The 20905-nt window shown below is 41.2% G+C and overlaps 1 protein-coding gene across 1 annotated transcript in view; it reads left to right on the top strand.

Moving 5' to 3' along the window:
* The window catches only part of LOC122563397 (KH domain-containing, RNA-binding, signal transduction-associated protein 1-like), a 29681-nt gene extending 8983 nt beyond the window's left edge, over positions 1-20698 (top strand). Inside the window, exons 3-9 of the mRNA XM_087976953.1 lie at positions 3530-3646; positions 5692-5838; positions 9114-9235; positions 11432-11660; positions 12695-12762; positions 13450-13508; positions 18588-20698. Coding sequence (XP_087833079.1) covers positions 3530-3646; positions 5692-5838; positions 9114-9235; positions 11432-11660; positions 12695-12762; positions 13450-13508; positions 18588-18682 — 837 coding nt within the window. The 3' untranslated portion in view covers positions 18683-20698. The remainder of the gene's footprint in view (positions 1-3529; positions 3647-5691; positions 5839-9113; positions 9236-11431; positions 11661-12694; positions 12763-13449; positions 13509-18587) is intronic.
* Positions 20699-20905: the final 207 nt, after the last annotated feature.

Here is a 20905-nt window from a genome sequence, read left to right as displayed (position 1 = left end):
TTCCTTCTGACAGCCACTCGAACCCGCTAGTACGGAGGTGCAGATTCCTGAGTAATGGCTCCCTGAAAACAGCCGCTACAGTGATCAGGTCCTGGTAAAAGACCGGCAGCGTCTTGAGGGCGACGTCCAAACCGTCATGGTCGACGAACAGGAGCTGCGTGTCGTAGTTGTGGTTACGCTCCTGCTGGAAAAAATACATCGCCAGGGCGCACCACCTTGGAGGATGCTCGACTATTTATTCTTTGTTTCCCTGTCTGTTAAGCTACAATGCTGCTGAACAACTTTCTAATTTTATGACACTGGGAAGATTTGTACTTTACTCTGTCTATGACTAGTGTCTGAGTGAGTGTGGAGCACAGATGGTAAGCAGAATGATATCCTTTGGAAAGAGTGAAATTTCTATGACTTCGAATTGACTGCTACTTAAATTTATCTTGTGACCCCCAACCTCCTCCAATTCTTCTGGACAGGTGACAGATATCAAGACTCAAAGGTTTGGGGAAAGCTAATGTTCAATCTGGATAAGTCCCACAAGTTCTACAAAACTTCTTCAGGCTGACTTCATAACACTCAATCTCGAGGACAACTGGGCAGAAAACACCTTCCCAAATAAACATTCTCTCAGCTTTTCATCATGGATTTTAATCTCCCATAAGCTGAGAGTATCCCAGAGATGTCTAAAGGGGCAGCATGGTAGCTCAGTGGTTAGCACTGCTGCCTCACAGTGCCAGGGACCTGAGTTCAGTTCCAGCCTCAGGCAACTGTCTGTGTGGAGTTTGCACAATCTCCCCGTGTCTGTTTGGGTTTCCTCTGGGTGCTCCAGTTTCCTCTCACAATCTAATGATGTGCACATTACGTGAATTGGCCATGCTAAATTGCCAGTAGCGTTCAGGGATGTGTAGATTAGGTGCATTAGTCGGATAAAATGTTGGGTAATAGGGAAGGGGAATGGTTTTGGATGGGATACTCTTCGGAAGGTCGGTGTGGACTTGTTGGGCGGAAGGGCCTGTTTCCACACTGTAGGGATTCTGTAATAAATTTTGCACTTCCAAATCTCACCTGGCTATGACTGCAGGAACCTTGACCAGTTTGGGTTTGAGAATTGCATCTTGGAACTACATGTTTTCTCCAGGAGAGTACTATAAGGAACTTAATGTTCTAACAATGGCAAATTTCTGACCTGAAATGATAACAAGAAAGTAAGTTTGTGGATAATAAAAAGTTGTGTGGAAAATAGTGAGGGGGATATAGACAAGCTGGTCAAATGGACTAATTAGTGGCAAGTGAAATTCAATTTGAATAAATGCAAGATGATGGATTTGAGCACGGCAAACTAGGCAATGGGATACATGATGAATGGTAGGACCATGGGAAGCTCAGAGGATCAGAGATCTTGGTATGTATGTACATGGTTACTGAAGGTATTAGGGCAAGGTATACCAGCCTCTTAACTGTAGCACAGAGTTTTAAGTGCCTGGAGTTTGTGGAAATTTTAATGTTGATTAGACCACAACTGATGTATTGTGTGCCATTCTGGAATCCAGAAGTGGGGATGTGATAGCATTGGAGATGGTGCAGAGGAGATTTACAGGATGTTGCCCAACCTGAGTGTTTCACTTATGAAGGAAGATTGGAGTTATCCTTACAGTAGAGAAGATTGAAGAGGATATGATTGAGATGTATAAAATTGAAGAGCATAGATGGGAAGAAACACTCTCCCTTTGAGGGAGAATCATTAACCAGGAGGCACAGATTTAGGTGAAAGGGCAGAAGGTTTAGAGGATATAGAGTCATAGAAATGTATAGCACGGAAACAGACCATTCGATCCAACCTGTCCATGCCGACCAGATATCCCAACCCAATCTAGTCCCACCTGCCAGCACTTGGCCCATATCCCTCAAAACCCTTCCTATTCATATACCCATTCAAATGCCTTTTAAATGTTGCAATTGCACTAGCCCCCACCACTTCCTCTGGCAGCTGATTCCATCCACGTACCACCCTCTGTGTGAAAAAGTTGCCCCTTGGGTCCCTTTTATATCTTCCCCCTCTCGCCCTAAACCAATGCCTTCTAATTCTGGACTCCTCCACCTCAGGGAAAAGACTTTGTCCATTTATCCTATCTATGCCCCTCATGATTTTGTAAACCTCTATAAGGTCACCCCTCAGCCTCCGCTGCAGGGAAAACCGCCCCAGCCTGATCAGCGCCTCATAATAGCTCAAATCTTCCAACCCTGGCAACGTGTAAATCTTTTCTGAACCCTTTCAAGTTTCGCAACATATTTCTGATAGGGAGGAGACCAGAATTACACACAGTATTCCAACAGTGGCCTAACCAATGTCCTGTACAACTGCAACATGACCTCCCAGCTCCTGTACTCAATACTCTGACCAATAAAGGAAAGCATACCAAATGCCCTCCTCACTATCCTATCTACCACTTTCAAGGAATTATGATCCTGCACTCCATGGTCTCTCTGTTCATCAACACTCCCTAGGACCTTACCATTAAGTGTACAAGTCCTGCTAAGATTTGCTTTCCCAAAATGCAGCACCTCTTGACACAGATGGTGGTGAGAATTTGGAGCTTACTGCCTATAAGAGTATAGGGGCAGAACCCCTAAATTATTGGAGAGGTGTTAAGATGTGCACGAGCTATTCCAAGGCTATGGGTCAAGTGCTTGATAATGAGATTGGAATAGTCAGGTACTTGTTTTTGATTGGCATGGAGTAATGACCGATGAGCCTTTTTCTGTGTAGTTGACCTGATTCCAGTAAAGTGCTGCCTTGGTGGTGCTGTACTCTAATGCAAACCCTGAAGTGGCAATAAAACCAAAAGAGTTGCAGATGCTGGAAATCAGAAATAAAAGCAGAAATTGCTGGAAGAGCACAGCAGCTTTTTGACATTAACTGATTTCTCTCCACAGATATTGCAGCACCTGCTGAGCTTTTCTAGCAATTTGTTTTTGTCCCTGAAATGACATTCCAACATTGTGTAAGATCTTAAAGAATTGCGGATGCTGTAAATCAGAGGTCCGTTCAGTATCCACTGGTGGCATGTTGAACTTGCATAGCATATGTACTTGATTTTTGGTAAGGGAGAAACTATTTATTGCTAATCAGTATACATTAATCTCAAATGTGGACTTCAAGTGTAATTGTGAAGAACTTGCTTAAAATACCTTTGGTCATGTCTCATCCAAACAGACTGTAGACAGTTTTGGAAGACTTGCTGTATCTAGATTGAAGTTTGATGAATCTTTTGTTTCTTCCTCCACTTTGTCAGATGCTTCAATGTGAGTAGGGTGGGGATGGATTGATGTATAAGCCACTCATTTTCAGTTGATCTGAGATGTATACTTCACAGGAAAGGTTGTGAATTATTTTCTCAAGTTGGGTAGAATTAAAAAACGAACCACACTTCATGCTCTCAGGATGTTCCAGAATGCTTTACAACTAATTAAATACTTTTTAATGTAATATTTATTTATAATGCAGTTCTTCATGTAATTTGAAATGCTTTTGTAGTTCAACTTTGTAGGGAAGCTGCTTGGACCTAGAGGAAATTCATTGAAGAGACTGCAGGAAGATACTGGCACAAAAATGTCCATCCTTGGGAAAGGGTCAATGCGAGATAAGTCCAAGGTATGAAAACTTAAAAAGGAATAACTTGATAATTGTACAATCTGAATAGAATAGCAAGTAGGATCAAAAGATTGTGCCTCTGTTAAAATGGTTTCACTGATCACAGTTCTGTAGAATTTATGCAAGTTTGTGGAATTCATATCTATACATATGAATACAACCATTCTGTAAACAAAACTCCACAAACTCAAAGTTGCAATGACACGAGCTGATTCTGAAAGATTTGGACAAGAGAACAATTATAACTTCTGTTCCTCTGTATGTTTCGTAACCAGTTGCAGTGAGAGCAGTGGTGAATGTTGTGCCCCCGTTCAAAAAAGGGAATAGGGATAACCCCGGGAATTATAGACCAGTTAGTCTTACTTCGGTGGTAGGCAAAGTAATGGAAAGGGTACTGAGGGATAGGATTTATGAGTATCTGGAAAGACACTGCTTGATTAGGGACAGCCAGCACGGATTTGTGAAGGGTAGGTCTTGCCTTACAAGTCTTATTGAATTCTTTGAGGAGGTGACCAAGCATGTGGATGAGGGTAGAGCAATGGATGTAGTATACATGGATTTTAGTAAGGCATTTGATAAGGTTCCCCATGGTAGGCTTATGCGGAAAGTCAGGAGGCATGGGATAGAGGGAAATTTGGCCAATTGGATAGAAAACTGGCTAACCGGTCGAAGTCAGAGAGTGGTGGTAGATGGCAAATATTCAGCCTGAAGCCCAGTTACAAATGGAGTTCCGCAGGGATCAGTTCTGGGTCCTCTGCTGTTTCTAATTTTTATTAATGACTTGGAAGAGGGAGTCGAAGGGTGGGTCAGGAAATTTGCAGATGCTACGAAGATTGGTGGAGTTGTGGATAGTGAGGAGGGCTATTGTCGGCTGCAAAGGGACTTAGATATGATGCAGAGCTGGGCTGAGGAGTGGCAGATGGAGTTCAACCCTGCCAAGTGTGAGGTTGTCCATTTTGGAAGGACAAATAAGAATGCGGAATACAGGGTTAATGGTAGGGTTCTTAGTAAGGTGGAGGAACAGAGGGATCTTGGGGTCTATGTTCATAGATCTTTGAAAGTTGCCACTCAGGTGGATAGAGCTTGTAAGAAGGCCTATGGTGTATTAGCGTTCATTAGCAGAGGGATTGAATTCAAGAGTCGTGAAGTGAAGTTGCAACTGTACAGGACCTTGGTTAGGCCACATTTGGAGTACTGTGTGCAGTTCTGGTCGCCTCACTTTAGGAAAGATGTGGAAGCTTTGGAGAGGGTGCAGAGAAGATTTACCAGGATGTTGCCTGGAATGGAGAATAGGTCGTACAAGGATAGGTTGAGAGTGCTAGGCCTTTTCTTGTTGGAACGGCGAAGGATGAGGGGTGACTTGATAGAGATTTATAAGATGATCAGAGGAATAGATAGAGTAGACGGTCAGAACCTTTTTCCCCGGGTACAATAGAGTGTTACAAGGGGACATAAATTTAAGGTGAAGGGTGGAAGGTATAGGGGAGATGTCAGGGGTGGGTTCTTTACCCAGAGAGTGGTGGGGGCATGGAATGCGCTGCCTGTGGGAGTGGTAGAGTCAGAATCATTGGTGACCTTTAAGCGGCAATTGGGTAGGTACATGGATGGGTGCTTAAGATAGGACAACTGTTCGGCACAACATCGTGGGCCGAAGGGCCTGTTCTGTGCTGTATTGTTCTATGTTCTATGACGAATGGTTGATAAGCTAGCAATGAGTGAGAAACTGGTAGGAACGTATATGATTGTTTCATATGTGAGAAGGATATTGATTTATGCCACACATGCCCAGTTCTAATGAGGGCAGGATTGAACTCTATTGCATTTTAATGAGTGCATTGTGTGGTGAAGTACAGTAATTGCTGATTATGGTTGAGGTTGGCTGTCATCAGTGAACTTGTACCCTAACCTGATGCAGAGTAGGAAAATCTATGAAACTTGCCATTGATGAGATTAGCAACAAATCATAGAAGTCTGGTAACTGGTTGGTACTCAGATATGTATAATATTATTACAGATTAATCGTGCTTCTTCTTCCATCTTATTAGGAAGATGAGCTTCGTAAAGGAGGAGAAGCTAAGTATGCACACTTGAACACTGATCTGCACGTTCTTGTTGAAGTCTTTGCACCCCCAACCGAGGCCTATTCACGAATGTACCATGCCATGGAAGAGCTCAAAAAATTCCTTATTCCTGTGAGTCCCACTTTTCATCTTGATAGCTCAAATTATTGTGTATTTCCAAGTGTCAACTTTACTCCCCTTGTTTATTGCACTTGACTACCCCAAAATGCAGTTGTTGAAAGGAAAGAATTGTTGTCTTTTAGCTGATTGAACATTATAGCTTAGGATTATATTATATATGTGGATCGATTGCAGTGGACTTCTCAACTGCATCTATTTGAGTTTGATTTTTGCACACAAGATGGCTTGAATTAGCTGTGAATCAAGACAGATTTATCTAAACAGGGTAAACGCAGAAAAGCTTAAGGCATTATGTATGTTATCTAGGTGTGTCTCTCCCATTCTGTGAGCAGGAACCCTTGAGGTGGGTGCTGTTTCCTCATTCGATAATTTTCTGGTAAATATATGTTATAACTTTTCACATCCTGTTACAAATTCTCATTAACTTGATCCTTGTACAACAGTAATTATATTTTGCAAATGTGCCACTTGCTTTGCCAACATTAATGTGCACAGAATCAAGATTTTTGAAGGAGATCAATTTAAATAGACTTCATTGCAAATCAGGTTATTCCTGTTGGAATCTTTCCATGAAGAACTCTCCCTGATTTTCAAACAATTTATAAAATTGAACAACTTTGACATGCTAGCTTTTTAAAACTTGTGCTTCTGTTTAGTACATTGGATAACCATTTGAAATGAAACACTTCCTTCCATTTCACGCACTTTGACCTTTTAGCTCTAGGATTGCATGCTCACACCAGAACAATTTCTGTCTTTGTGTGGTTTAAACCTGAGAAGGAGATAGTGAATTCCCATATCTGCTTCCCCTTACTTGTCAGTTATGTGCAATTTAGGATATTCACCAACAGTGCCATTAGAATGTCCAATCATGTTTTATTGAAGCAGGGAGGAGAATTTTATCCTATCAGTCAGCCTCAGATTGAGCAAAGTACATCATTTCAAGGAAGATTCAGTAAATGTGTAATTGAATTGCAAGCTTAGTTATAAACATTCACAAAATTTCAGTGCAGTCCTTACAATTGCATTCCTTAGTTTTTAAGGAAAACTTTTTTTTTGTCATCAGGAGGGTGCTCTGTGCGCCCGTTTTCTCTCCTTCATCTACTTTCTACACACAGGCCTCAAACGGCAAACATGAGCAAGGCACGGTGGCACAGTGGTTAGCATTGCTGCCTCACAGCGCCAGAGACCTGGGTTCAATTCCCGCCTCAGGCGACTGACTGTGTGGAGTTTGCACGTTCTCCCCGTGTCTGCGTGGGTTTCCTCCGGGTGCTCCGGTTTCCTCCCACAGTCTAAAGATGTGCAGGGTCAGGTGAATTGGCCATACTAAATTGCCCGTAGTGTTAGGTAAGGGGTAAATGTAGGGGTATGGGTGAGTTGCGCTTCGGTGGGTCAGTGTGGACTTGTTGGGCCGAAGGGCCTGTTTCCACACTGTAATCTAATCTAATATAAATGTGGCTTGCTCTTGGGTGTAGCATGGAAAGATGTCTGTGCAGCTGTGTAAGGTGGTCTGTCCTCACTCTCCCACTGCTTTGGCAAAACCTCCAGTAAAGAAAAAAGTGAAAGGTTATCATTGGACTGAACAGTGTGTCTCGTGTGAGTGCATGTTGTTTTTATTGACAAGTGATAACCGGGTTACAGGGATTGGCTGGGGGGTTGTCAGTTTAGGTAGGATGCTCTTCGGAGGGTCTGGACTCAGTGGCCCGAATACTCTGCTTCCACACTGTACTGATTGTTTAGTTTTGTAAAATGTAATACTAAATGTCCATCAAGTTTAGTGTACATGAAGAGCAGGGATGGCATTCACATTTTTCCTAGTTTTAGATTAGATTAGATTCTCTACAGTATGGAAACAGGCCCTTCGGCCCAACAAGTCTACACCAACCCTCCAAAGATTAACCTTTACAGCCCCATTCCCCTATCCTATATTTACTGCTGACTAACGCACCTAACACTATGGGCAATTTAGCATGGCCAATTCACCTAATCTGCACATCTTTGGACTGTGGGAGGAACACATGGGGAGAACGTGCAAATTCCACACAGGCTCATCTAATGTGGGAATTGAACCCGGGTCCCTGGTGCTGTGAAACAGTAGTTGTTGAGGAGTCCGTTCTTTATTGGTCTGTCAGACCTAATGGGAGTTTTATTATTAAAATCATGTCACGAATAATGGAAGAATTATACAATGTGCAGTGAGAAAGCAAGAAAGATGAGAAATTGTGCTTAAAATATCATTGCTGGCTTTAAGACTTAACAAGTCTTCTGCTCAAACTCCCTTCTTATCTGTGCAAATTTGCCCTTCAGTTCTGTTCATTCTGCACTTAGATACCTTTTATAAAGATCAAACTTGATACTGCCTCAATTACTTGCACTTGTGAAACCCCATCTTAACCTTCTTTCGTCAAGCTTTTGTATTATAACATACTAATTTCAGGTGTGGGACAAAATCTGTATACACATTTATTGGGAATTGTTCTGAATTATAAGAATGTATAGAAGCAGGACCCCGGCCAGAATTCAGTAATATCATGGATGTTCTCTAATTCAGGTGCACCTTTTGAGTTATGTCCATAATGCTTTAGTTTCCCTGATTTCTAAAAGTCTGCTAGTCTCTAGTTTTATATACTCTGTGGTAATACCAAAGATTTTGAGTGAAAAAGATCCCCTGATGGCAATACAAAATGGTTGAGTCTGCATTGAGACTGACCATGTTCTAGATTTCAGTACTTTGAAACATAAAATACACACAGATTTGACGATGTGTTCACTTGTCAATCTTGTGAACTCTAGGTAATATTTCTAAGCTGTTCAATGTCTCTTTATTAGTCAACTTTGGAATTAATCTGGCGAGCCTTTGTTGTATTTCTTATACCCTCTTTAAAATAGAGACCAAAACAAAAGCCCTTTGTAATTGCAGGTAAGCAGTCTTGCTTTCATGCTCCACTGTAATAAAGGCTAATACAGCTTTTGTTTTCCTTAATTGCTTGCATTTAACTTTCTGACCTGGGGAAGACTGATGTTATCAAGCAAAGCTCATTAAGAGGACATTAACTGTAAACCCGCAGGATCATTGTTTCTCTGGCCTCGTACATAACTACTGTAATGGAGGCAGTAAAGAAAAATGGATAAAATATCACATTGGTTTGGTTTCTGAGAGCTCTCATAGATGAAAAATTGGCAAAGAACAAGAATTTTAAATTCGAGCTGTAGTTTTCGACAATTTTTTATGTATATTTGGTTTATAATGTTTCATCATTTGACAGGATTACAATGATGAAATAAGACAGGAGCAGTTAACTGAGCTGGCATACTTGAATGGTGGGCAAGAAGCATCCCGTGGGAGAGGTGTACGTGGCCGTGGAGCTCTGCCTGTACCACTTACAAGGTAAAGGTTCAGGAATGACTGGATTTAGAAAAAGTTACTGCTTAGAACTTGAAATACAGATCAGCAACCCATAAGATCTCATGATAAGATGTAAATCAAATCATAGCAATTCCTCCTCTTCCCCCCCCCCCCCCCCCCCCATATTCATTCCTTACTATCAGCTTGTTGAAGTAAATTGTACCATTTCAACAGCTGGCTCAGTGTAAATCGGCTAAACTGACATAGGAGGGTGGAGTAGAATGGAATTGCCTTTGAGACCTCCATTGTTTTGGTTTGCTTAGTACCACACCAATCATTTCAAACACTGCATTCTCACATTCTGGAAACTGTCCCATTGCTTTCATCCTGCATACCACACAGTGACAGAAAATAAAACGTGTTTTGGAGAATCAGATGAATCCTTTTTGAATATTCTTCCCAGCAGTATGTTTTATTCTGATGGGAAGTTTTGGTAGTGTTTTGAGAATGATATTTTGGGGTTAGAGCGGAGGAGCTAGAGGAATTAATTTCCGGTTTTCCAATCTGATTTTCAAGGGTTGCAAACTGGTGGTGTGCTCAATGATACAAAGTTGGAAATTACACAGCACCAGGCTAGTGTCCAACAGGTTTATTTGCAATCACAAGCTTTGGAGCACTGCTGTTTTGTCAGGTGTGACAAATTGGGTTTTCAGCAATTACTGTCAGGACCTCAAAGGAGCAGTGCTTCGAAACCTCATGATTTTCAAATAAGCCTGTTGGGCGATATCCTGGTGTCATGTGACATTTGACTTGGTCCAGACCGATACACCACTGGCAGCTCCACATCAATTATACTAAGAATAACCTCCCTTTTTTCTTGAATGGGATGTGCAGTTCTTAACTCTTTTTGAGTTCAGTGGCTTATTAGGCAATTTGAGTGGATAGTTAAGAATCTGGAGCCGTGTAGACCAGGTAAGGACTAGTAAAAGGTATTAGTGGGTTTTTAATTAGATTAGATTACATTACAGTGTGGAAACAGGCCCTTCGGCCCAACAAGTCCACACCGACCCGCTGAAGCGCAACCCACCCATACCCCTACATTTACCCCTTACCTAACACTACGGGCAATTTAGTATGGCCAATTCACCTGACCCTGCACATCTTTGGACTGTGGGAGGAAACCGGAGCACCCGGAGGAAACCCACGCAGACACTGGGAGAACGTGCAAACTCCACACAGTCAGTCGTCTGAGGCGGAAATTGAACCCGGGTCTCTGGCGCTGTGAGGCAGCAGTGCTAACCACTGTGCCACCGTGCCGCCCACTAATGATGCTGATAATTTTACCATCACCATGATCAGGATTAACTAGCAGGTTATATTCATTATACCCTCCTGAATAGTGCTACTTGGGAGGGTTTAAACTAGAGTGATGAGGCTGGGAGCCAGTGCTGCAAGTGGAGGTGTCGAGGGGAAGGTGTGTTCGGACCAGAAAGAAAGGACCAGCAAATGAGTGTGATGATACAAATGGGCTGAAGTGTTTATTTCTACTCAAAGACGCCTTATAGGTAAGGCAGTGAGCTTACAACCTGGATCAGTACATGGGGCCATGATGTTGTGGCCATTATGGAATCACTGAGAGAGGGGTCGGACTGGTTGCTCGACGTTAAGAGTTTCATTATTCTGGAGAGAGTGATATTGAAACTGGGTCCCTAGTGCTGAGAGGCAGCAATGTTAACCACTGTCACCCACTCATTAAAGTGATGTAAATTTCATGCATATTGACTGGCAGTGAATTTTCTGTCACTCTACCATCTTTAGCGTGAATTTTTTTTTTTTGTCCAGTCTTCCATCTGGACCTGTATGTTACCACACTAGAAATTTTTTTTTGAATGTAAAGTAGCACTGAGCAGTTAAAAAGCCAGTCCTAATTCTGTCTACAAGCCTCATATCAAAGCATTGGTTAAGAGTCACTCGATGTCCCACAGTAGTATTTGTGCAAAGAGCAGCCATCTGAGAGGGGGTGCAATGATATCTGAAGCTCTAGCTGATGAATATCAGTAATTTGCGAGCAGTCACTTTGTAAATTTGTTTCAAGTCCAAATTGCTAATTTCTTGAATTCTGCTTGTGAAAGTTTTAAAAGCATCTGTTCTTCCGGAGTTTTAGTTAAACAGCAGGATGTCTTGCACATTGCCAGTTTCTTAGCAGCATGTTTCTCAGTGTAAGGTTTTTCTTTTTAGGGGCCGTGGTGCAGCACCACCACTTTCTACATCTCAGTATGGACCACGAGGTGCAATAACACGTGGGGCAGCCGTGAGAGGAGCACCTGGAGGACGCAGGGAAGTAGCAAGTGGACGTGGTGCCACACCAGTCCAGAGGGGTGCCCCAGCACCTCGCACCCGTGGTGCACCTGCAGCATACAGACCAGCACTGCACCCTCCACCTGCTCAGGAAAGCTATGATGAATATGTAAGACCATAAATATTAATTCTAATGCAAGGGTTGGGATATCTTGTGTATTAAAGTTTTGGGCCTCTTGTAGCACTTTCAGATATTTCAGAGGTAAATTGGAGATCTTGGTGTTGAATTTAATTGTTATTAAAAAGCCTTGGATAGATCTTTTGTTTTCACATTACCCTTTGTAACTAGATTTTTTTTTCTATTGCGCAATGGAGAAGAAACTGTGAGGAGAAACAATTAACATTTCATGTCTTTTATCAGTTCTGTTGACTTGAAATGTTAATATTTTCTCCCACAGATGTTGCCTGACAAGGTGAGTTTTTCCAGTTTTGTTTTGCTGTTAATTCAGATTTTCAATATGTTTTGTTTTTGTGCTAAAATCCAAAGTATTACCATGTCAGCATGGGATTAATCACTGTTCTGTATTGCATTGGATTGCATGTCTAAATAGTGCTTAAATGGAAGCTGTATTTCTATGAAGAGAGTGAACTCTCCCAGGTTTTGCCTGGCATCTGGTGCTGCTGTGCATCTGATGTAATTGATCTCATCAATATGTTGCGCAAATATGTTATTTTTGCCTTTAATGACTGTTAAAGATTGGGTAAGAGCTGATTTTTTTCAAATTAAGGATTTGTTTGATAGCATATCATAAACAGATATTTTAAAGGTATAATGATGGCATATCTACAGCCAGTCTATTAAACCAAAATTTAGTATTGGATGTACCTTGGTTTCTGTCAGATTCTGATACAGGCAGGTGCTTCAGATGTTGCTTGATTAGAATATTTTATTTTTAATTCTGCTTGGTGTATTTCGTAGTTTTAAATACTGTGGTTGAGCCTCATCCTTTTGTGTAATATAGAATAACTTCACATTTCAGGTGTTTAGTTATGAAAGAATCTGCTGTGACCTGGAGTTTTTGGTGGTGTTTTATTCTGAAAGAGTGAAGACTGTTCTTGAAAGCAGATTACTCAAATTATAATGATCAATGTTGTGATTGAGGTATGATGGTGGAGGTAACTGAACTTTTTTCAACATTGCAGGGTTATGATGATGGTTATGCAGAGCAGAGTTATGACAGTTATGAAAACTATTATGACCAAGCCCAGGGGTGAGTAGCGTTGGGTTTTGTTTTGAAGAGGTAATGACTTCATTGGAATGTTTTCTATAATTAAATAATTCAGCCTATAACTGTACATGCATTATATATAAAAAAACGTTCTTCCGGGTTGTAGAGTTCAAACTGTCTTACAGAAATTTGACTTGTCACTGGGATGCATTAGCCCGTATTTTGAAATAATTATTTGAGTCCAGTCATTTGTGTTGAAATGATACAGGCTATCCTAGGACTGACTCCTGCAGGCACATATCTTCCATCAAATTCCTACACCGTTTTTCTGCTGGAATGATTCTCCCAAATGGTGTCGCAACCTATTGCTGCAGAGTTTAATACTCAGTCCTGAGACTTCCTTTGTTGAGACTATGATCCAGATTGCAGTAGATTTGCAATTTGATACTGAAAGCCAGTCTCAGTGGTGGTATTCATTATTGCATGTGTACACTTGAAGAATGCATCTGTGGGATTTAAGTTCTGAATGTGATTAGATCTACATTTTTGTGGTCTGCAATATTTGCAGCATTTTGATATTCCGGTCATCATTAGAAGTTATTTAAACATAGGCCTCATGTGCAACAAATTAAACATTTTTTGTCTTAAAAAACTGACAGATTAATGCTACTCAAAGATTTAAACACTTTGCCTAATGACAATTTTTTTGTATATTTCTATTTGCTTCAGCGACGCTGAATATTTTGACTATGGACATGGAGAAGTGCAGGAAACCTATGAAGATTATGGTGAGTGAATAACAGTTATCTCCTTTTAAGCTGGTCCTTTGATGCGTTAATATGCCTTTGAAAGTGAGCCATTGGTTTTTTTTTCCCTCCTACATTGATGTAAAAACAAGCTGTATGATTGCCAGGAAACTGAAGTGCTTTGTTGATAGCTTTGTCATCCACTGTGGGTTTATTACAAGCTGTAGGTGTGGCTACTGGCTCATTGTTTGCTGTAAATCTGTTTGAAAATTTTAAAGATTTTGTCTACTCTGGGTCACCTGTTTCAGCCAGTGGTTTTCATGTCAGTGGACAGGACAGTCTAGACCCGCACGCATTCACGCTGATGGGGCAGGATTGAAGATTATGGTGCTGGAAAAGCACAGCTGGTCAGGTAGCTTCCACATTCTTCAACTCTGATCTCCATCCGCTGCGGTCCTCACTTTCTCCCAATGGAGCAGGATGTTAACATCGAACATTACAGCGCAGTTCAGACTCGTTGGCTCTCTGCGCTGACCTGTGAAACCAATCTGAAGCCCAACTAACCTACACACACCATTCCATTTTCATCCACACGTTTATCCAATGACCACTTAAATGTCCTTGAAGTTGGCAAGTCCACTACTGTTGCAAGCAGGGCATTCCATGCCCTTATTAATCTGAGTAATAAACCTACCTCTGACATCTGTCCTATATCTATCACTCCTCAATTTAAAGCTTTGTACCCTTGTGCTAGCCATCTCCATCTGAAGAAAAAGGCTCTCACTGTCCACTCTATTTAATTCTCTGATCATCGTGTATGCCTCTAAGTTACCTCTCGACTTTCTCTGATGAAAGCAGCCTCAAGTCCCTCAGCCTTTCCTCGTAAGACTTGCCCTCCATATCAGGCAACATCCTAGTAAATCTCCTTTGCACCCTTTCCAATGCTTCCACATCCTTCCTGCAATGTGGCGATCAGAACTGTATGCAATACTCGAGTGCTGCGGCACCAGAATTTTGTACAGTTGCAACATGACCTTGTGACTCCGAAGCTCAATCCCTCTACCAATAAAAGCTAACACATCGTAAGCCACTTTAACAACCCTGTCAACCTGGGTGGCACCTTTCAGGGGCTATGCACGTGGACACAGATCTCTTTGCTCATCTATGTTACCAAGAATCTTACCATTATCCCAGTCCTGTGTATTTCTGTTACTCCTTCCAAATGAATCACTTCACATTTTTCCGCATTAAATTCCATTTTAGATTAGATTAGATTACTTAGTGCGGAAACAGGCCCTTCGGCCCAACAAGTCCACACCGACCCGCCGAAGCGCAACCCACCCAGACCCATTTCCCCTACATTTACCCCTTCACCTAACACTATGGGCAATTTAACTTGGCCAATTCACCTAACCTGTACATTTTTGGACTGTGGGAGGAAACCGGAGCACCTGGAGGAAACCCACGCAGACACGGGGAGAACGTGCAAACTCCACACAGTCGCCTGAGGCGGGAATTGAACCCGGGTCTCTGGCGCTGTGAGGCAGCAGTGCTAGCCACCGTGCTGTCCATTTACCACCCCTCAGACCAGCTCTCCAGCTTATCTATGTCTCTCTGTAGCCTGCAACATCCTTCTGCACTGTCCACAATTCCACTGACTTGTATCATTTGCAGATTTACTAAACAAACCTTTTATGCCCTCATACAGGTTATTTATAAAAATGACAAACAGCAGTGGTCCCAAAACAGATACTTTTGGTACACCACTAGTAACTGAACTCAGGATGAACATTTCCATCAACAACCACCTACCTCTGCCATGTTTCAGCTAGCCAATTTCTGATCCAAACTGCTAAACCTCCCTTAATCCCATGCCTCTGTATTTTCTGCAATAGGCTACCGTGGGGAACCTTATCAAACACTTTACTGAAACCCACAAACACCGCATCAACCGATTTACCCTCATCCAACTGTATGGTCACCATCTCAAAGAATTCAATAAGGGTTTGTGAGGCATGACGTACCCTTCACAAAACCGTGTTGACTGTTCCTAATCAAATTATTCCTTTCTCAATAAATCCTGGATGTAGGTTTGCTCGCTGAGCTGGAAGGTTTTAGACGTTTTGTAACCATACTAGATAACCTCTTCAGTGAGTCTTCAAATGAAGCACTGCTGGTGTAGCCAGCTTTCTATTTATGTTTGGGTTGGAGATGTCCCTTCCTGTGGTGACATCATATGGTGATGTCATTTCTTTTTATTCTCTGGGTAAATGGGATCCACCTCAATGTGTTTGAGTGTTCTTAGTTGAAATGCCATGCTTCTAGGAATTCTCGTGTCTCTCTGTTTGGCTTGTCCTAGGATGGATGTGGTGTCCTTCCTCATCCATACATAAGGATACTAGTGAGAGTGGGTCATGTCATTCTGTAGCTAGTTTTCTCCTGTTTGTCTAATGTACTATTTGTTACAGTTCTTGCAAGGTATTTTGTAAGTGACATTAGCTTTGCTTGTCTGTATAGGGTCTTTCAAATTCATTAGCTGCTGTTTTAGTATGGTTGGTTTATGGGTTACCATGATGCTAAGGGGTTTGAGTAGTCTGGCAGTCATTTCTGAGATGTCTTTGTAGGGGAGAGTGGCTAGGGCTTCTGGACGTGTTTTGTCTGCTTGTTTAGGTTTGTTGCTCAGAAAACTGCACACTACCTCATTAGGTAATTGTCATTGAAAATGTCATGCAGTTTGAATAAGTTATTGCATTTTGTGAACAGTTGATGGTCAGCTCTTTTGTCATTAATGTCCTGTTGATGGTGAGCAGGCTTTGAGTTGTCAGGAAGTGAGTTAATGCAGTATTCCACGCTTCTGACCTGCTCTTGTAGCCATTGTTTATGTGGCAACTCCAGTTGAGTTTATGGTCAGTCATAACTCCAGGATGTTGATAGCAAGGGATTCATTGATGATACCATCTTTGAATGTCAAGGGATGGTGTTTAGATAGTCTCTTTTTAGGAGATGGTCATAGTCTGACATTTGTATGGCATGGATGTTACTTGCCACTTGTCAGCCCAAGTCTGGATATTATCTAGATCTTGTTGCATTTGAACATGGACTGCTTCAGTATCTGAGGAGTCACAAATGGTGCTGAACATCGTGCAGCCATTGGCAAATGTTCCCCACTTTTCACCTCATGATGGGGGGGGTGGGGGTGGCAGGCGAAAGATGGTTGGCGGAGGATACTATCCAGAGGAACTCCTACAGAGAGCTGAGATGACTGACCTCCAACAACCACAACCATCTTGCTATGTGTTAGGTACGACTCCAACAGTGGAGAGTTTGCACCGATACTCATTTGATTTCAATTTTGTTATGGCTCCTTGATACCACACTTGGTCGAATAGAGCAATGATGTCAAGACCAGTCACACTCATTTCACTTCTGGAATTCAGTTTTTTTGTCCATGTTTGAACGAAGACAGCAGAGTGATCTTGATGGAACCCAAACTGGGTTCTTGAAATGCAGTGAATTGAACCCTTCTATCAAGTGATTATTCCATCTCTAGCAGCCTAGGAGTACAATAGTCCCCTTATATCAGCGGGGGTTATGTTCCAGAACCTACTGCAAAAGGCTGAAACTGCAGATAGGAGCGAACCCATTCATTTTAAATGGGAAACATACTTTCCCAGCAGCTTCGAGTGTTCCCATTTACATGCTAAGGCCATGGTAAACTGCGGGTAAGTGAAACTATGGTAATCGGGCCACTCTGTTGCTTTGGCTTAGTTAGCCTAAGGAAAAGATTTGTATAGTACTCTTCATGACAACTAGATGTTACAAAGTGCTTTGTAGCCTGTGAAGTACTGTGTTTTAGTGTTTTTTGGCTGTAATGTAACAGCCAGTATGCATTTAACCAATTATTTGGAACTACCTGTGCTGTTTTTTTCCCACACTTCACAGTTGACCTCAGCTCAGATGAATGCAGTGCTGGTATTTCTGAAACAGAGTATAAGCAATGATAAATGGGCTCCAGTATGTGACAGTGTAATTATAATAGCATTTTAATTTTGGTAGACAAACTTGACTTGAAAATGTTAGTCCGGATTTCAAATGTGTTTAACAATAGTAAGAATTAAAGCAGTATAGTATATGCTTTTGGTAGGCCCTTGAGGGTTTATAACCCAGTGTGGTTTTTGTTGTTTTGCTCGATGTTTGCTTTTCATTTCTCTCCGCCTCTGAGTAACTGAGCTGTGAAGACCAAAGATGCATGTAGCCTAAGATCCTGTGGTTAACTACCCTTTTTCACTCACTGTATGTGGGCACAACATTACCTGCATGTAATCCAAACTGTTGCTTACATGGATGTCTGCATGTACAGTATGATCATATAACAACAGTATTCACCTGGCCTATTTCAATAGATTGATCTTTCTGCAGCAAGGATGATCAGGAACCATTAGGTTTGATTGGAGTGAATTGGAATTTAGTTATGCCCTTCTCTTTACTGACTGGTTTCTTGTATTGTTGCTTGTCTGCAAACACATTTCCATCAATGTTCCAAGGTCATTGACCTAAACCTGTGAAGATTTTTTTGTGCTCGTGCAATTTGACTGGCTGTGTTGATTTTTGTTTCCATTCACTTTACATTTGTGAGAGCTGTTGCCTTTCCCAGGATGACTGTCCAGTATGTATCCTATAAGAATTTCTGGGATATTTTTCTTTTCTATTTTGGTGAACTACTTGTCTTAGGTTAAAAGATGGTCCACACAGTAGGATTCTTGTTCAGTGGTCACATTCTAATGTGCATCACCTTTATTACCAGCTACTGAGTTGCTGCTGGTTGGGGCCCAGAAAAGATGTTGCTTTGCAGTCTGCGGTGTTAAAGTTTAAGTTAATACAGGGGAACCTCAATTATCTGGCATTTGATTATCCCCGACTTGGGAATATTCCAAACAAGGTCCCGATGCTTGGCTAAAATGTGTTATCTGGGATTTGATTATCTGAACAAAATACTCCCCTCCTGTGTTGTTTAGATAATCAAGGTGTGTGTATGTACTTGTCACATCAGACACTGGTGGAGTGTATGTACCAAAAGGTCTGCGCTTATGTGTAGTGCAAATATTTTTTCTTGTGTTGCAGGGCAGGAGGATTGGAGTACAGGGCGCGCAAGCCTGAAGGCACCAGCAAGATCACTGAAGGGAATGTACAGAGATCATCCTTATGGGAGATACTAAAGCTGGCTCTCACCATGTGTACATCCTTATAAATTGCTTCAATCTTCTGTGGTCACCATCTTGTTATCAACTGTGAGACAAGTAATAGTCCATTTGTTTTCTACTCTGGACATTTATTGGGGAGACTGGTTTATGTACATGTTTAGATAATTAAAACTCATGGTAGTGCAAGTCTGGCATGATATGTTTCAATAAATTAGAGGGCAGCAAATTCCAGCTAAACCCATACAATTAGAATGCTTTGTTTTTGTTTTTATACTGTTGACGCAGCTGTCACTTTACATGTACCTGTAAAGATGGCTTCTATTTGCCATTTGAATTTCATTCTGCTGTGTAGGTATTTTTAGACTTGTTTACCATGACTTACTTCTGTTGATTACGTACGATGTTTAAATAATCTTCAGCGTTGCAGAATCCCATTTGGATTACATGAGCTGCATTTTAAATCTGTCAAATTAAATCTTCACATTCCGTTTGTCCTTTGTTTCCTTAACACATCGATTTATATTGAAGTGTTTGGGTTTTTTTTGTTTTTTGGGGCTCAGTGTAAATCCAGTGTTTTTAACTCAATTGGACAATGTTTGTTGTCTCTTGAAGTACTTCCAAACCAGAGGAGTCAATGTTCAGGATTTTTACAAAGGAATTGTGTATACATTTGATTTTGATTTGTTTTATTTAAAGCCCCCTCCAAAGTTGGCATATTGGTTTTACTTTTGAAGCGTTTTTGCAAGCAGCTTTGCCATGATTGCAAAAAGCATTTTTAAGCCTTGCTAATGATTTGCAAAATAAACAAACCACAGCAATCCTTGTAAATTGGTACAAAGATGAGCTGATCATGTTCTCCCAATGGGGAATGCTTTTGTTTTCTGGGTTGAGGATGGTGGATTATGGAAATTATGTAAATGTGCACTGGGATTTGGGCTTCTCGAAATTGTTTAGTATTTTCAGCAGGCAGGTTTACTTGCACAGAATAACTGGCACTTGCTCCCCGCTGTTAGCCACTGGACCCATGTATTTCCTTAGAGTTTTCATTAAATTCAGATTGCTGGCTGAGCCTCACCATGTTTTATTGTGCTGCCATAAGCATGTGACCTCCATATGATTCTGGTATGCTTCCAAAAGCTGCAGCATCAGTGAGTGTTTTTCTTGGTGTGGGAATGGGTTTATTTTCTTTGCTAGCAGCTTCATTTACCACTCATCTGGCCTCAGCAGTATAGCTGTTCTCACTGGATGTACTGAGCTTGTGTGATGTAAACAATGAAGTATGAAGGAGCAGATTTTTTTTCCCAACACTGCATCTGTTCAACAGGTAGTTGGTTTGTGTTTTAGCAGTCATAGTAGCCTCCTGTTTTGACAGTACTGGGGCTTTAGCAGCTTTTGATTTTTTTTTCTTTTATACTTGGAAGCTGTGTTTACTGGTGTTGAGAGAACTTGTTAACCTGGAATAACAGGAGAATATCTCCAGTTCTGCCTCCACTGCCATTTTGCAGCACAAAAGCTTTCTGTGGTTCACATGCTTGGATAACCAGGATCCTGATGTTAAAGTGTAGATGAATTTTCTTTTAACAGTGGACTTTGAACAGCGTAATTATAATTCACCATGATCAAAAATAATTATTAAAGTTGGAGGTTTATTTCTTTTCATTTCTCCCTCCCGATCTCCCCAGTTTCATGGTTTTATTTTGGCCTGTTATGTTTCTGGCAATTCTAGATGTTCTGTCTGCTGAAGCAAAAAGGGACACTGCAGCTAAAATCAGTTCATGTATGTAGTTGGAAATTTATAACCACAATTGTCTGTTGTCCTTGAAATCTGTGCCTGGACATAAATATGCTTTGCACTCCTGTGTGAGCTGGCCTAAATAGGTAGCTAAACATTTGTCAAACACGTTTGCAACAGTTTGTCAATAAAGTTCAATTCTTTTGTATAGAACTAAACTGAATTCCCTTTTTTCCTTAGAAATATAAACTCTTCTTTTTCTGCAGTACAATAAACATTCTCACTATATAAAATTTAAAGACCTCTGTTCTAATTATTTCATTTTACCAAAAAAACTAGCTTTGGTTAAAGTCCTTGGGATGAGTTGAAAGTTAAAAGCAAATCTGTTAACCCTGTTGCATGGATTTTGGGAAATCTTGGTTAATATGTACAGAAATGGTGAAATAAACAAACAGATGGTTTCAACTTGCTAAAATAAATATAACGGACTTGTTTATGCCGGCATG

This window comes from Chiloscyllium plagiosum, unplaced genomic scaffold, assembly GCF_037043375.1.
Source record: "Chiloscyllium plagiosum isolate Xiang-an unplaced genomic scaffold, Cpla_swu_hap1 HiC_scaffold_30, whole genome shotgun sequence".
Classification (NCBI taxonomy): domain Eukaryota; kingdom Metazoa; phylum Chordata; class Chondrichthyes; order Orectolobiformes; family Hemiscylliidae; genus Chiloscyllium; species Chiloscyllium plagiosum.
This window is presented reverse-complemented; position numbering and strand designations above follow the sequence as displayed.